The following is an 18,146-nucleotide window of genomic DNA, read 5'->3' on the forward strand; positions in this document are numbered from 1 at the left end:
CTGAAATGTAACCCAGCCCGAGTTATTTAGTACTTTGGAAATGTACATAATAGCGGATTCCGTTAATTCCACACCCAAATTGAGAACAACCAAGAGCATGCTCAAAATGAAAACAACAAAGTATCTCCGAACAGCTTTTGCATTTGAATTCGTAAGTCATACCAAAAATGAAGAGAAGAAGAAAAAACAATTAATTCCTTGGATACAAATTTCATTATCCTAAATATGTTTCAAAGAACATATTATCAGAAAAGAAGGAAACATAGCAATAAACGTAAACTCAGTCACAGATGGCTTCAGCAAGATAACATTGCTAAAAGTAGTTTGTCCACTTCATAGCTCTGCTTTATTCTTCCTCATCTTATCCCCAAGATTGACTGTGCCTTCCGAAGCCTTCTCCTTAGCAGCCTCATATTTAGCCTTGGCTTGTTCAGTCATGGTATCCTTGGCTGACATGTAAGATTACTTTATAATGCCATTTATTTAAAGAAAAGCAAAGGTTAGCCAAATGAAAGAAAAGCAAAGGTTAGCCAAACAAAAATAATCGGATAGGTGACAAATTTTAACTTTTGCAATTTTATTTTAATTATTATTATTTTATAACAATTCATGTATAGAAATTTAATTCTTAGATTTTGCTAATAATTGTTTATTTGATAATATGTTTTGAGTGGCCGAAATTATAATTTCTACAAAGAAAATAACCTTAATAGATTATCAAAAACAAAATTTTATCCTAATATTGGTTCAATTAATCATTGTTAAGTTTTATTAATTTTTTTTTTAGTGTATGTTTTTTTGGTGTTTTGGATTGATCCTATATTATATTTATGATTGTTCTTATAATAAATAAAAATATAATTACGAAATACATTACTCATTATTAGATTAGTTTAAATTGTAAATTTTTTTTAATAAAACCACCATAAAAATAATTATCACGCGCAACGCGCGGGTTCGCGGCTAGTGTACATAATAACGGATTCCGTTAAATCCACACCCAAATTGAGAACAACCAAGAGCATGCCCAAAATGAGAACAACAAAGTATCTCCGAACAGCTTTTGCATTTGAATTCGTAAGTCATACCAAAAATGAAGAGAAGAAGAAAAAACAATTAATTCCTTGGATACAAATTTCATTATCCTAAATATGTTTCAAAGAACATATTATCAGAAAAGAAGGAAACATAGCAATAAACGTAAACTCACAGTCACAGATGGCTTCAGCAAGATAACATTGCTAAAAGTAGTTTGTCCACTTCATAGCTCTGCTTTATTCTTCCTCATCTTATCCCCAAGATTGACTGTGCCTTCCGAAGCCTTCTCCTTAGCAGCCTCATATTTAGCCTTGGCTTGTTCAGTCATGGTATCCTTGGCTGACATGTAAGAGTCCTCCACTTGTTGCTGAGTTTTGTCATAGGCATTAGCTGCTTTATCTTGTCCATATCCCACTGCTCCTGCCACGGTCTCTTTGGTATCACAGGCCTTATCTGAGGCCACATTTGAAGCCACATTTATTTTCTCCTTAGCTTCATCATATGCATTGCCTACTTTATCTGCCATTGTATCTTTGGCATCATAAGCCTTCTCTGAAGCCATGTTCGTTTTATGTTTAGCTTCATCATAGGCATCACTTGCTTTCTCTTTTCCATACTCGACTGCCCCAGACACCATCTCTTTAGCATCATTGGCTCTATCATAGGCCACATCTGTAGCCATGTTTGAGACCGTGTTAATTTTCTCTTTAGCTCCATCATACATATTGCCTGCTTTATGTTTTCCATATCTCATTGCTCCTTCCATCATCTCTTCAGCATCACCAGCATTATCATAGGCAGTTTCTGTAGCCATGTTTACTGTCTCACTAGCATCATTGTAAGCATCACCTCCTTTGTCTTTTCCATATGACACTGCTTCTGCCATTGTGTCCTTCGCATCACCAGCCTTATCTGAAACCATTCTTATAGTTTGATCCACTTTCTCAGATGCAAAGTCCTTCATACCACCCGCCTTTTCATAAGCGGTGTTAGCTGCATCCCCAACCTTCTGGGAAGCATAATTTGATGTATCTGGAAAACCCAAAGAAAAATAAAAATACAGTAAAAGAATTTTTTTTTTTTTTTTAAATTACGTGTTAATGCAAAAAAGTCATTGTTAGCACAAACGAATACCAGATGCGGCAGAATTCATTGTATCTGTGGCCTTCCACGCAGCATCCCCAGCTTTATCCATCATGTCTTGGGCTCCTTCTCTTGCATTTTCTTGTCTAAATCCAAATCCCCTAATAAAACATTGCAGCATAATGATCAATTACCTTTCAAAGCATAAAAGATAATCATAGTTGCCAAAAAGACGTTCGGCTTATATCTTTCTTATGGACAAAAAAGTGTCTTATGTAACGGATATAAGCAATACTCATTTTACCTAGATGTCTCACATACATATCAAAGTGATGTTACATATATAACGATTATAAGCGATACTCATTTTACCTAGATGTCTCACATACATATCAAAGTGATGTTACATATATATGTCACTTAAATACCACCCCTCGCTGACAAAAAAGTTTCTTATGCAACTAGTACATGTAACGCTTCTTTCACATGTGTATGTGACCCACGACCCACGCATAAATATCTCACCTACATGTAAAAGCGATATATATTTATTCTCACCTACATGAGAAAGTGATACATATATTCGTCACATAAGATTCCACCTTATCAAGGAAACCTAAATGTATCAAAGTTTGTCATAATGCAAGAAAGATATGAATTTAGAGCATTAAGTCATAAAATCAAGGGCTAGAGCAATGTGTTGCCTAGGATCAAGCTTGAGAAAAAAGGTGATTCATTCTCATCCCAAACAGTTCATTGACTCATTATAGTATGCAATTAGGGCACCAATATGTTCCTATCCCCACTTAATGTCTCTTGTGGGACTCACTCAACCTTTATCTCTCTCTGAGAACAGTTATGAAAGTTTGCTAATCATGTCATTTTGTTTTATATCACACTGTATATGTAATTTCAACACCCTAAAATAAGAACTGAAAACATGACATATTGGGTCACATAAAAGAATTAAATATTGATCTTATCAGAGTTAGAAATTAGCCGCAGGAGAGGTCAAAAATATGTTAGATATCATGATCAATGCTAAAAAAAATTCAAATTAAAAATTTTAAAAAAAAAATTTATAAAAAAAAACCTACAAAAAAAATGTTTAGTGGCAATAGGTANACTATCAAAGATGTATCTGATGATGTGATCCGAGAGGCTGCACGACAGACTGAAGGGTTCTCCGGCCGTGAGATAGCAAAACTAGTTGCCAGTGTCCAAGCAGCTGTTTATGCACGCCCAGATTGTGTGTTGGATACCCAGCTGTTTAAGGAAGTTGTAGATTACAAGGTTGTGGAGCATCGCCAACGAATAAAACTAGCTACTGACGGTGGTCTACCAGCTTTTAGCTAGGGAACATGAATCTGAGACTTCACTTGCAGAGTAGAAAGGCAGGCTTCTTTTTTATAAAGCCCAAATATTGGAAAATTTTGCTGTTTTAATCATGTTTTACCTTTTATATATAGTGGAGTGATTGTCATTCTTTTTTAAGGGGGGGTGTTTGATAAATTGATCTTCCTTTCCTTCCTCTCTCTCTCTCTCTCTCTCTGCTCAGTGTATTGGAATGAGAAGATATCATTTTGGATCATACACTGAGATACCCGCTGGCCGCTGCACTTGAGATAATTCTTGCTTTGAAATCAGATTAGATTCTTTGAGTGTGTGAGGGAATGGGCTGCAATTGCTAAGGCCCAAACTGTGCACTCACCTGGTAACTGTGGTCCAGTCTACCTAGGATTTTTAGAGCTTTACAATCAAGAACATCAGACAGTGGTGGAAGCTTTTTGCAAATAATCCGGAAGCATACTCTTCCTTTTCTTTTCTTGGACCCTGTAATTTTTTGTCTGTTTTCTTTTACTTTTTAATGAATAGTGTTCAAACACGCCTTGTCCAAAAAATAGAAGAAAGAAGGTATCATTTACTATGCAACCTGTCAAATAGTTAAGACTTGATTTTATCAAAAAAAGACAAGAAAAAAGGACTTGATTTTAAATTTATAGCGATTTTTCATTTCTTGGAAACTCAAAATTTTACTCCTCTTTTTACAGAGGCCCTAGCTTCTGTGGGCCTCGTGTCTCCGTCTGGACCAGGAGACTTTTTCTTTTTGTAATGGCAAATGAAATGAGCGCTTTCAGCCCTGCTTTTCGGTGGAGCCAGACTCGCTGATGCGAGAGAGACAAAAGTGGATGGGACACGGGCAAACTAGGCTTGGATAAGCAACAAGTGGCGCAAACACAGCATATTAGCACTGTTCTTTCTCATAACCATCCTAAGTAACCGCCACGTAATCCCCTAGTGGTGCCACTTGAGGACCGACCTGAACGCCAACCATCTCTCACTGATTTTTATAAACAGAAAGGCAATACCACTAACAAGACCATCTTGAAAACTCACTTGAATCAATCTCTAACTTTGGTTACCACTTTATATTTGAACAAACTTTTCATTGAGACTGAGAGGGACATATGGCAAAGAGAGAGACTTTGATATTGGTGTTATGGGTAGTGATCATGTGGGTGGGTATGTGTTGGTGTTTGGACATGGACACTGCGAAGGAAACGATGAATGAAGCAGCAGGGAATGCCAAGGAGAAAGCAGAGGAGACCAAACAAAGTGCTGCCGAAGCAACGCAAGATGCCCAGGACACAACTGATTCCTGGGCTGATTGGGCTTATGAAAAGTTTTCTGAGTATTCACACATTACTCTCTTCACACTTTTTTTTTTTGGGGGGGGGGGGGGTGTGTTCTTAAACAGAGTGCATTTCACACTATTCTTACTGGAGAACTTTTGGAAACAAATATCATGAAAATAGAAGCCAACAAAAGATCTTTATGAAGAAAAAATTAGAGTACTGGAATTTTTAATTAAATGCGTGAATGAGAGAATGTGTAATCGAGGTACTGAGCTTTGTTACATATGAAGTCACATACAAGTCCATGAGGATATATTTAGGTGCTGCTATATATGCAAAGTTTACAACAGTGAGAATCTTGGGATACCACCAACTTATCCAGAGTGTATTATAAGCAATCGTAACTTCATGAGAAGTAATTAAGATTTCAAAACCTTATCAGCATCATATAAATGAAAAAATAACGGACCAAGAAACTTGATAAATAATAACAGGCAGAGAGAAGCTTAACCTTCAAAAAATGAAAAAGAAAGAAAAGAAAATCTTACTCGCATAAGAAAGCATCTGCCTCATCAATAAAAAGCAGTAAACCTTTATTCGATTTTTTAGCCCAATCAAATATCTGGTGAATTTTGGTAACGGCCTGTGCACCCAGTGGCACAACATCTCCTCCTGTCATCATGGCATAATCCAAACCCTGTATGAGAAGACTCAAGGGTCAACGATAGCAAAATGAAAATAATAAAAAATATTCTCAGCCATTGAAGCCATTCCCCTCATAAAAAGTAAAAGCGCTGTAAACACCACAAATATATTGGATAGGTCCTGAAAGTTAAATTGTATAAAATATTTACCATATCAATGCCTCTTATCTGAGAAGATGTCACCAAATCTACTTAAGTTTAATGTCATTGTGAACTATAACATATCTATATCACAAATATATCTGGAATTCGTTAGTAAATCACTGCTTGTTTTGAAACAAGTATTTCCCCTTTTTTTTTTTTATCACAATTTCTAAATCACTACAAAAGGAAAAAAAAGAATAATAATCAATGAAATTAACATCTTCATTTATACAAAGGTAACTTTTTTTTAAGGCCCCTAGTTGTTAATCCAGGTTCTTCTGTTCATATCCCCTTTATACATATTACACTTTGAGGCATACTTCTATCACGTAAAAGACCAATAAAAGCCAACAAGGAACGTACAAGTTTGGCAGCAGGTATCAAATATTGTGCAATGAAGTCGTAAGTTAACAGCATACCGATTTCCGAGCTATCTCCCTGGCAACCATAGTTTTGCCAGTGCCAGGAGGTCCATAAAACATCATATTACGAAAGGGTGCCTGATGAGTTTTAGTGTTTGCTGTAGCACGAGAAAGTTGGTCTATTCTTTTTTGCAACGAAGGATGGAGAACAATATTTCCAAGACCTTTTTTACTTCCCACAGGCCCTGCTGCTCCAGCTGATGTAATAGATTTTAAAATTTTATTTTTTGCTTGAGATATTAGTTCTGACCCTGGAAATCTTGCAATGGATGATTCCCGAATAAGTGATGGCTGCCCCAGAATCCGATTAACATAACCCCACATAACCCGTGCTCCTTCTCTGTAAACATGGGGGAAGATCATCAGAGAAAATTAAACGACTTGTCCATTTTCAAGTATAAACATCATGATCATATCATCTACAAGTACTTGACAACAATTAAGTTATTCAGTTTGATTTGCTGGATACTTGTAATTTTTATGCCCTGCAATCTGTTGTTCTACTGTCTCCTTAGTACACTACTTGTGTGCTTTGGTTTCTTGTAAAGTTCAGTTTTCTTTCAATAAAGCATTACTTACTTATCCAAAAAAAAAAATTAAGTTATTCAATGGGCAGGGATTCTTTACAGATAAAAGTATAACAAGGCTTTAATCATAGTCATCGGAGACTAAAAGTGAACATTTCTACTTCACTTTTTCTATCAAATAGGTTGATAGGGTACACTTGATGAGAACCATGACACAATGGTAGTGGTGCAACAAATGTAATGAAAGATTGCAATGTAGTAGAGGTGGTGGAGTCATGTTGGAGGTTAGTGTTGATGGTAGGTTGAGGGAGGGGAAGGCAGAGGTAGTGATGTCAAAGATGGTGGACGTTGCAGCAACTGCCTTGGTCCCATACACTCCACTTTCTTTTTCTTTTTTTTTGGCACTTGCCTTCTCAATGTTCTCATAAACATATGTTGTTGTGGCAAATCCAAGTTGTATCCCCATCCAACATCTCTTCAAGTCAAATTATGCCACTTGTCCATGCATCGTAATTGGAATTATTGCAAGATCTATTTATTTATTTAATTTGATAAGGAGGATTCTTGCATGATTTCTAACCAGGTCTTCGATCATGGATGGACCAAGCAACAGCCACAAATCCCATTTTTCATACTTGTTAAGTTGATATTTGCTGAGAAAAAGATAAAAATGACGGAAATATGACCCGCATAAAAAATAAAAATAAAAATTTAAAAAAAAAAAAAAAAAAAAAAAAAAAAACTGCAACCAAAAAAGTATGTTTTTTACTGAAGTGACTGAAAAAGAACACAATGAGAAGACCAGCAAACAAACCTAGTTGTATAAACTCCTGCAGCCAATGCAGTGGCTCCTCCAACAGTCATAATCAACTTATTCCTATCAGTCAGTAAGACCCTAAAACCCCCTGCAGATTAGAGTTCAGCAATGGTCAAGTCATTAGGTACTGCATTCCACCTTAATGGCAATTATTAATATCAATAACAATTTGAAGTCCAATCAATAATTAGATACACCTGATATACAAGAGTATAGAAGCTTAGATCAAAATCTTTTATAAAATGGAATAAACAGCTTCCAATGTTTCAATTCATGCACCATAATGTGAGTATCAATTTCTGTAATTTTGCTATCACGTTCTACAATGCATCTCATGTCCCAAACATAATAAATTTTTAAGAATAATGAGAGAAATAGAAAAATATATGGAGAAAAGGTTCCATTAGCTAATAAATATAAAATAATCACAAAGAATTGCATTTCCAAGACAAATTAAGTGTTTTGTGTAAAAACTTAATGGCATGTTTGGATGTTTAAAATAGGAGGGGGAGTAGAGTAGAGGGAGGGAGAGTAATCCAATTTTCTTGTTTAGAAGTTTTTTAAGGAAGGAGGGGGAGGGGTTTGGAAGGGTTTCAACTCTCTCTAACCCCTCATTTTTAATTTTCCCAAATTGGAGAGATTTGGAGGGAGAGTATAGTAGATAAATTATTGTCCAAGTAAATTCTCTAATTTACCCTTTCTAACAAATTAATCATAGACCAATGTTGCAAGTCCATTTTCAAATATGGGTAAATTTTTTTATTTTAATCATTTCCTCTCATCTCCATCCTAATTTTTAAAATATCCAAACAAGAGAAATGGCTAATTACTCCCTTCCCCCTTACTAATTTTTAAAACATCCAAACAAGGTAGAGGGGAACCATTCCCCTCGACTCTCCTCCCCACTACTCTCCTCCCTCTCTAAACTTCCAAGCAGGCCATAACTTATTAAGTTCAGGTTAAAAAACATCTTCAAATTTGGCATTTCAGTGCATTGATTCTGTAATCTCATAAAGTTACAAAGCTTTGTTGTATTGATAGGAGAAAAATATAGCTGCACAAGTTAAACTATATATAAGACATAAGACAGCAATAAGGTTCTAACCCTAAAATTGCACATTCCAAGTTTATGAAACTTCCCTTTAAATAGAAAATTATCTGAGTAGAAAGCTCATAACTATAAACCCCGATATGTTAGGAAGCAAATATGAATTCCAAATTTATGAAACTTTCCTTTAAATAGAAAATTATCTACAAGAAGACAAATAACATCATATTGGAAAAGCTTAAAGATGTTCTTTATCTTCATCTTATTGCATCATGTGTGTAACTTTGTAAGGAAATAAATACTCAAGCTGTATATGGTACAGTTACACAGTTAACTTAAAAAGCATGAAACAAAATGGCCAGGAGAGCCAATCCATTGAGAAGTAAAGGACAAAGGAAAAAGATGCAAACCACCCAGAGCACATGGCTGAACAAAGATCCAAGAAACCACTTATTTGTGGATCAAATTGTCACCCTTGCAACTTAACAAATGAATACATATACAAGCTTGTCAATTGTGCATACCTTCAATGTGACTAAAAGTTGTATTGATTGCAGCAAGCCATTTCTCTCTTTCACCGTTAATCCGTTCTATAAGCATTCTCCTGTTATGTTCCTCAGTCAGTTTTGCTTCATGGGCTCGACCCTCAGCCTCCGCCATGGCCTTAACTCTTATGGTTTCCCTTTCTATTTCAGCTCTCTCTTTCTCAGTTTGGCGCCGCTGAGCTTGAACCTGTTCCTCAGTAGCTCGTTTTGCTTGTTCTTTCCGTATAGAGGACTCCTCTTGCATCCTAACCAACTCAACATTATTTTTCCTCTGAACTTCATGATCTGTCTGCAAAAAATGAGGGAAAAAAATGTAACTGACATTTTAAAAGTAAAAGTCTTACCATTTGATTTTTTTAACATAAATAGGTCCAGAGAGAGAGCAGCAAAGAACATTACTTTCTCCTCACTTGCAATACATAAGGATTGTGAACAAAAGTTTCAAGCAGAAAAGAACATTCTGGTCCCAAAAGGGGAAGGACAAAAAGGAAGGCATAAGGTATAATGGCCAATGACAGACTCAACATGCCTATATATAAATAGAAAGAAGTTTCACCACTGCCATAGCTATTACTGATTCCTTTTAGTGGGAGGAAACTTTTTTTCAAATACCAATTAACTGGTTAATATGCTATAGTTTGCCCAGTTTATGTCCTATAGATTAAAAAAGATACTTAAAGAAAAATTTATTTCGCTGTTTGCACCTGCATTCTTTTTCTAGCCAGGTCATTTTCATATCGCACCATTTGTGCCTTTGCCTGCCCTTGTTGCTGTATTAGCTCTCTTTGCTCTTCATGCATTTTCCTCTGCTTATCCTGCCAGTGCAAACAAATATAGTGAATACAGTGAATTGGAAGAACACCACAATGATTCCCTAACAAAATTGATCAGACTGCTTTTTACAATTCAACTAAACATTACAACTGAAAGATTCAAAGCTAAAAAGGTACAAGTTCGATGAAATCTACTTCTGCATGTACAAAAAACTTAGCTTAGACAAAAGTGTAATGTGTACGAGCCAGTATAATGAAAAACAGCCGTGCCTACTACCACCCGGAACCACTAAAGCACAATGGTTCAAGGAGACAGTATATACACAGAAGACCCCACAGGCTATGAATTGATTGTCAAACACGGAAACTATAAAGTTAGAAGAGAAATTTTAACATATATTCCAAGCAAATTTTGGAGGCTCATGTTAGCACTTTAAAACAAGAAGTATTATTGCATTCAGTTTAAGGAAAACATAAACAAACACTACCATTTGGCCCACTTCAAACATATATATATATACTCAAACAAATTTTCCCTGTATGCATTATACAATTCAGTGAGAACAACATCCTATAATATAACTAAAGCTAGTGGATAGTGTGAACGAAATGGAGAATCGCTCACGATAGCACGTTGAGCTTCAATTGCTTGGTGATGAAGCTTCTCTGCGGCCAACTCCTTAAGGCGAACATCTTCTTGCTTTCTCATCAGTTGAAAAACCTGCACAACGCCATATTAATAAGAAAAATTCTCTTAGTCCATATTAACTTTAAATAAGCCATTTGATAGATGGAATTGTGAAAAAAAAAAAAAAAATCGAAGCGAAAAAAGAAATGATTAATATCTTATTGCTACATTTCGTTGGGCATATACACATGGTCTCTCAATTGATCAGAATTTCGTTTCATTTTCCCCCATGTTTTCTCGGCAACCAAACAAAGCATAAAGAAAAATCAAATTCATTATATATATATATATATAAAATAAAAATAAATAATAATAATAATAAAAACCTGTTTAGAGTAGGGGGAGTTGTTGATTTCGCGAAGAGCTTTGGCGCCTCGTTCCAGTGATTCGGGATCGAAACCGGAGCTTCTGGAGGAGTCTTCGGCCTGGGCTTTCTTATCTGACTTGGATTTCGAGGTTTGGTCTCCTTCAGGAGACGGAGACGAAGACGACGAGAAAGGATAGAAATTAAAGGGACCGTCGGCGTAGGCGCGGTTGGAGAGGGTGGACAAGGACGCCGCCGCCGCAGCCATTGCTACACACGACGATACTCTTGAAGCAGCCATAGCTTTTTCTCTCTCTCTCTCTGAGATTTTCGAGCTCTGGCTCTGATCTGATTTTTTATTTTTATTAATTATTAAAATAAAATGAATGGAATTTTAGGCCATTGGAGAAAAGGGTTTAGTGTACTCTGGCTCGAGCATAACCCCATAAACCCTCTTTCTGCTGAGTTTTAGGGTTTAAACGGAACTAAAGAAAAAAAATTAAAAATTAAAAATTTGGGGGGATTTTGTTTGTGTTGCGCTTCGCTAGAAAGGGCTGCGTGGAGAGCAATCTAACTGGGCCCCAAGGCTTGGACCATGATACAACTCTCTAGATTTTTTTAGGATAATTTTTATTACAGATTTCTTGAAATGTCTTAAAATCCACTTATTCTGAAAATGTATATTTTTTTTTTTTTTTTTTTTAAAGCCACCTCTGTGATAAATCAAAAATTCGAAGTTTTAAGATTTTAATAATTTTATTTAGAGTGAATTACAAAATAATAATAATAAAAGAGTGGTATTATACTATTATTTTAAATGTACATTTGACCAACTTATTTGTTAAAAACTTAGGTATGTTTAGTACACTAAATGAGAATTACAATAGGAATTGTAATCTTTATTACTATGAATAAGATGTGTTGTAATGTAATAACTAAATATATTCATTAGTTTGGTTGTGAGTTATAATATTAGAATGAAGCTTAACATTTATTTTAGGAAATTTCTTATTCATATAATTATATTTCCTTAAAAATGGTTGTTTTTAAATTTAAGAGAGATATATGTTATTTTTTATGGTTTTTTATTTTCATAATTGTTAGATGTACGTGGAAAATTTATTTATTTAAGTTTTGAAATATATTATACTAACTAAGGAATAGCTAATACAACTTTTTAAAGATGAATAGTTATTCCTCATTTTGAAGAATAATTATTCATAAGGAATGATTATTCCTTGTAATAAAAATATAACCAAACTAAAAAATAACTAAACCATAGGAATAACTATTACATTACAGCACCTATTATAGTCTACCAAACATGCCCTTAAAATCACTTTTTATTTTACTTTCAAGAAAATAAGCTGATGCCAAATAAATTATTCAAATGGATGCTAAGAGCTCTAGAACGTGCAACAGTGCACGTCATTACGTGGATCAACACCCAACATTCACAAGAGCAATGGCTAATTTTCAATATCAATATGCCAATCTTTAAAGAATAGCATCTGATGATCCAAAACCAAAGTGTTATAACATAAAGGAATATGAGTATGAACAAAGTTTGAGTCCTTATTGCGATGATGACACATGGCCAAAAATTGACACATGACACCATTACAATAGGTTCAGTACATTAGAGCTTTGGACGCAAGTCAAGTCCTATGAATATTATTAATTAGCGAGTTATAAAGTAATAAAGGATCAATCTCTATCATGAGATCAAGTTCAAAACCCATGAGCCATGTATTGGAAACATGTAATTGTGATCTCTAAGGAGACCTCAGCTGCAGTGGAACCACGATTTATTGAAGGTATTTTTCTGTGTATAGGTAATAGTGATATTCATTTGAGACAACATGTGTGAGCTAGCATGCCTTTTTTGTACACAAAACAGAATTGGAATAATCCAACAAAAATGAGGGCCGTTGTTTGCGAGGTGCAGACATTCCCTTATTCTTCATTTTCAATCTCCCTAAATTAGTCTTATGCTTCCAAATCTTTTTTGGTTCATATTCTCTCCTTACTAGACATCCAATTCAACCTTTTTTTGGTTTGCCTCTTTTTTTTTTAGATACTTATATTCGTTCCTCATCTGCTCAACTTGCTCTACTGCAATATTATTATTACCAAATTCAGATTCCCAACCTATCTATCTCAAATGCTTTGAGAGAATCTAGAGGCTATGAGGTTAGCCATTTAGATCCCAACGCCACCTTTTTTACATTACACTCACTCACTAACAGTGGTAGAGTCAGAATTTTTGTTTAGGGGGACAAAATTAATTTGAAATTATTAATAAATATTTATAACAAAATAAATATACAATTGTAAATAAATAAAAGTTTACTAACTCAACTATTGAGAAAATTATTGTATTTCTTACCATTTAAATAAATTAAATAAAAAATGAAATGCAAAAGGGTTATAATTTTGTGACAGTATATTAGTGAGAAAGTGAAAAAGTGGGACAAGCCAAAGCTAAAAATTCTTTTTGACTTATTAACTTTATTGTGTCTAAATCAAAAATAAAAATATAAAAAGACTTTGACATGTCAGGTAACTATTTGCCCTCTTTATTACAGTGCCATGTTCTTTTGCTTTTTTTTTTTAGGAAGACTGTATCAGTTTTAGTTTCTTTTATTGAGTGTCGTTTTGTTTTTTTCCTATGTTAATGAATCAGAGGGGGCAAGCTTTTCTCATATACCTATAGCTAAGAAAGTTTCAGAGGAGTCAAGAGGCAGTTGTCCCCTCTCGACCCCCCTAGCTCCGCCCCTACTCACTAAGTTGTTTTTTATTTTTTCTTTTTTTTTTCTTTTTTTTCTAGTGAGACCATCAATAGTGTGCTCACTTATAAAAGTCATTTTACCAACATAATGTGTATAAATTCTCTACTTTTGTTAAAGATAATGGCTCATATTCTGAATGGAAAAATAACACTGGTATCTTGTTAAGAGGTATCATGCATATTGTAAGGATATATTAGAAAATTCAACGTATTGGATTGGAGTTTTTTGGGTATAAATTCATTGATGGTCGTTATTTTGACATAATGTCAAACCACGTAAATCAATTTTGTTGTTTTCTATGTACTCTCTTGTTTATCTTGCATTGCTCATATTTGAAATCTTCAACAATTTTATTTCCAGGATATATTTGCACATGAACAGTTTTTTTTTTTTTTTTAATGGGCCACATGAACAGTTATAATAATTAGTTTCAAAAGAAACAATTAACATTTTACACCGAGGAGTGGAAACTTATTCACATGCTTAATAATACTTGCTTCATACAGAGAATTCTTAATACCAGACTACTAACACAATTAAACAAGACAAGCGCACTCTTTCTCAAAACAAACAAAAAAAAAAAACCACCAAGACAAGCGCACGAGCACACGTGCGTGTATATATGGAAAGGAACACAACAAAAGAAGAACTTGATCTAGTTCGATACTTTTTGCAATATGCTATTGTTTACAGTCGGCTTATGATGGTATGATAACCACTGAGATCGTCTTGAACTTCATTGGAACTCTGGAATCTTAGTTACTTCAAGACCTGCCAGGAAAAAAGTAATGAAAGTAGTTTTAGTCCGAAGAAAAATATATATATTATTTGAAAAGGTTATGGATCAACGTGACAAGGTTGAAAAGATCCAAATTATAGAAAAGCTATCATTTAAATCATTAATTTAGCCAAAAGTTTCAGATGGGTTGCGAAAGAACTGGTTCTGAATGAAGACCATGGAGAAAATTTTAAAAAAATAATATTAAGAAAAGGTTGCTTAGGACTTAGGAGTGAAAAGAGAGAATAAAATATTGAGTTCGGTTTAAAAGAGAATCATCTTAGAAATCAGAAAACAGAAGCCAAAGTAGTGTATCTCACATGGCAATTGTTTGAACTAGTAAGCATAGGACCATTGACGAGAGTTATCCAGAAGTGGTAGGATTAGATCTCATGTGGGCTTTGTTTGGCTTAGGGACAGGATAAGAAATTGCATGTGTGGTCAGGCATTGGCTTTTTTCATTAAATAAAAGTGACAATAAGCAGTCAGGTAAACAAGATGTTGGCCTTATGATGAATTGGAGAAATTGATGGACCACGTAGAACTATCACATCAGAGTTCACAACCTTCACTTTCAAGAATAATTGCCTGGCCCTACAGCAGGAATTACTTCTAAGGTGATGATGGTGCAGAAATTAACTGGGATTTCCTATGGTTTGTAACTTATAAGGACCTGGAAGGAACTAAAAGTGCATTGCAGATATACCATTTGGGACAGTGTTGCCCATCACTTTTTGTTTATATATTGAACAACTAACTAGCATTCTGTCATTGATTTAGATGTGACATTGCACCATAATTCAAAGTGAGGAATTAGGTGAAATAGCATTATCCTTTCATTTCAGCCACCAATATGCAGTGTATATATATTAATTGTGCAGGTAATGACTGAATGGAAAAATGGATGCATGTGGAAAGCTGTTTGCAATGTAATTATTTGACTCTACTACTTAGTCAAAGGCTAAATGCTGTTACACACACTATTTTACACATCCCTACACACGCAGAAAATGAAATCACTATTTCAGTGCATTCTGTGTGCGTGTGTACGAATATGTAGAACAGTGTGTGTATAACAAACACTGCTCTTAGTAGAAAGTAACTAGTTATTACCTCTACTGGTCATACACAAAGTCTTAGTCATTGTTACCACTTGACCTGTAATTAGGAAATGGGACTCTGCCATCCTCAATGTGCTGGACATCCTCTATAAGGATCTCATAGTGCCTCTTCACCTCCTCAGCAGATTTTCCTCCTACAGCTTTGGCAACCTTCTGCCAGCGGTCAGGGGTGTCCTTATCATACACAGCCAGGGCCTTCTCAAATTTTTTGTTCTCCTTAGTAGTCCAAGAGGAGCTAGAGCTACGTGAGGAACTGAGAGAGTTGGATGCCATTGGTGGATATTTATTTAAATGCACTACGAGAACAACTGACAAGAGGTACTTTGACAGGCTTTGGAGGATAATAATTTCAGGAAGTAGGTTGGAATCTAAATGTGAATGAAAGAGTGTGACAAAAGTGAATCCCACAAAAGGGAAGGGAGAACAAAAAAGAATGGTTGTTGCAGTCAAGGAAGATGACTCAAAGTCAAGGGATGGTATGGAAAAGAGATGACCAAGGAGCTCCTTATAAGCAGGAGGAAAAGCAATGGTGGGGTTAAGCTAGTTGGGCGAATATATCTTAGGGAAGGGTGGAAATTAAAGTGACTCGTCCCCTTAGGAACCACAAGATGGAGCACTAGAAGGACAAGGAACAGCAAGTGTAAGATGAGAATCAGTAATAAAGGATGGGCCCTATAAATTTTACCAGCAATATTCCTTGATTATATATCACAATATCACAAGCAAGTTGAAGGCCTTTATTAGTAACTTGTCAGTGGACAAAGGATCAGATGTATCATGCTTATGGCTGGAGTAGTCTGTGTAATCAAAGACTAAACAGGATCAAATGTACCATGATAATTACTGTTTATTGCACTTCTTAGTTAATTGAAAGCAACTCATAGCCTAACCATCTTCCTTTTCTAGTGTTCAGTGAGTTATTCATCTAAGGCAGCTTAAATCAAAAGATATTTCTAGCTTGTGAGTTGTGACAGAATTTGTCCTTATTATCTCTCACATGTCAATTGGACAGATATGCCTTGGCTATCTTAGCTTTATATTTTACCCTTGCGTTCAATTTCTGAAATTGTAAAGTAGTTGTATGCCTTGTTTGATACGTCCATGATTTTAGCTAGCTCAATGGAATATTGTGCCTTTGTAACATCGTTTGATATCATAATCAGCATTTACAAACAAACAAATGTTGCTCTTTTTGTAGGGCACTGCATGCATATGCGGGTGTGGGGAAGACTTTAATTCCTTGAGTTACATGGCACCAAGGCCTCTTGTGACGTTTCCTCTGTTATTTTGTGGTGCTAAAATTGTTTACGTATGATGATAAGTGATAGCTTTCTTGGATAGAAGGCCTAGTGGTCTTACCTCCTTATCATTGATTCTCCTCTCTCTCTCACTCACACATTGAGGGGGAGGGATAACTCTCCTTGTCATCTTTAGTCTTGAATTTGACATCATTCTATTAAAGGGAAATAACATTTCAAGTTTCAACTCCTTTTTAATGAGGGGTGGAGTTGAAGAACATATTCTGCAGTTAAAATAGGCTCTCCTTTGTTAAATCTCATGCCTTCTTGATCGAAAGTTCAAATTTTGGTACAAGAACAAGTAATTGATTAGAGATTTGGAAAGACAATAATTTTTACATGGCTTAATCAGACTAGTATGTGTATGTCAATGAAATCAATATGGTACCATCTTGTGGACATCACCTTAACCTACAAAGCCAAGAGTCTTGTAATTCAATTGAAACCTAATGATGTTTTTAATGGAAACATCTCGGATTCAAATCTCCCATCCCCCAACTATCGAATTACCCACACCAAACCAAATAAATTTAGGGCAAATTACAATTTACCCACCTGTGATTTTGCTGAAATTTAAGTTACCTACCTGTGGTATGAAATTTGATATTTTACTCATCTAAGGTTAGCTCAATTAGATTTCTATAACCTACCTCCATTAAAAACATAGCTAAATATGTAATTTTGCTCCATTTTTATGTCTCTCTCCACCAAAAACACAAAAAACTATAAGTACAAGATCAAATAAGATCAAAAACTATCCATCAAAACACTTATATCATGGAATTTTAAACCACATATAGGCAACTTAAATTTCAACCAAACTATATATGGGTAAGTTGTAATTTGCCCATAAAACTATGTTATCAACCAGTCCACTCACTCTTGCCCCTACAATTCAGTGCGAGACCAATCTCTTAGCCGACCATACATTGTTACTTGTCAAAATTCCAACAATTCTACTAATCATTGAAAACCTAGGCAAGGTTGGTGAGGGCTCCCTCTAGTCCATGAGTAGTATGTTAAGAAGTGACTTATTTGATGCATGGTGAATGTCATTAATGATCATCCTCGTACAACTTACATCCACTTTTCTTAACTTCATGTTCTTTGAACCATCACAATACTTGGCAAGATCATGACAGTCTGACAGGCAATGAGACAGTAGGAAAACATGGTGGCTCTCCATTATAGTTAAAATTAGAAACCTGGAATACTGTATGGATCTTCTGAGAGAGGGGAGGAAGATGAATGACATTGTGTTGGGCGATTCAATCAATGATCTTTGCTAGCTCAGAGTTATTCCTAGGCCACCTGAGGGTACCTACAACTTGAGAACTGGTAACCTTACCTGGCAGATAAATCCAGAACAGCCATTTTAATTTGTACTCTTTCTTGTACTCTCAAAGTCCATATAGCAGAGTACCAGCT

The 18,146-nt window shown here is 35.2% G+C and overlaps 3 protein-coding genes across 4 annotated transcripts; all 3 read right to left on the reverse strand.

The window, feature by feature from the left end:
* Positions 1-1,047: 1,047 nt before the first annotated feature.
* Positions 1,048-2,317, reverse strand: LOC111998831 (embryonic protein DC-8). Its single transcript, XM_024030934.2, has 2 exons — positions 2,173-2,317; positions 1,048-2,070 (listed from the first exon to the last, which is right to left on the reverse strand). Exons 1-2 carry the CDS (start codon positions 2,300-2,302, stop codon positions 1,262-1,264), a joined length of 939 nt encoding a protein of 312 aa, XP_023886702.2. The 5' UTR covers positions 2,303-2,317; the 3' UTR covers positions 1,048-1,261.
* A 2,965-nt stretch (positions 2,318-5,282) lies between these two features.
* Positions 5,283-11,234, reverse strand: LOC111998833 (uncharacterized). The gene is made up of 7 exons (XM_065766584.1): positions 10,752-11,234; positions 10,363-10,458; positions 9,669-9,779; positions 8,944-9,253; positions 7,369-7,459; positions 6,025-6,367; positions 5,283-5,454 (listed from the first exon to the last, which is right to left on the reverse strand). The coding sequence occupies exons 1-7, from the start codon at positions 11,028-11,030 to the stop codon at positions 5,302-5,304; spliced, it is 1,383 nt and encodes a 460-aa protein (XP_065622656.1). The 5' UTR covers positions 11,031-11,234; the 3' UTR covers positions 5,283-5,301.
* A 2,749-nt stretch (positions 11,235-13,983) lies between these two features.
* LOC111998834 (protein RADIALIS-like 3) lies at positions 13,984-16,104 on the reverse strand. 2 transcript variants are annotated; one of them, XM_024030938.2, is made up of 2 exons: positions 15,458-16,104; positions 13,984-14,292 (listed from the first exon to the last, which is right to left on the reverse strand). In XM_024030938.2, the coding sequence occupies exons 1-2, from the start codon at positions 15,691-15,693 to the stop codon at positions 14,286-14,288; spliced, it is 243 nt and encodes an 80-aa protein (XP_023886706.1). In that variant the 5' UTR covers positions 15,694-16,104; the 3' UTR covers positions 13,984-14,285. The 2 variants fall into 2 exon arrangements, with proteins under 2 accessions (XP_023886706.1, XP_023886705.1); XM_024030937.2 differs by having other exon boundaries at positions 15,413-16,100.
* Positions 16,105-18,146: the final 2,042 nt, after the last annotated feature.

This window comes from Quercus suber, unplaced genomic scaffold (assembly GCF_002906115.3).
Source record: "Quercus suber isolate HL8 unplaced genomic scaffold, Cork oak 2.0 scaffold_722, whole genome shotgun sequence".
Lineage (NCBI taxonomy): Eukaryota > Viridiplantae > Streptophyta > Magnoliopsida > Fagales > Fagaceae > Quercus > Quercus suber.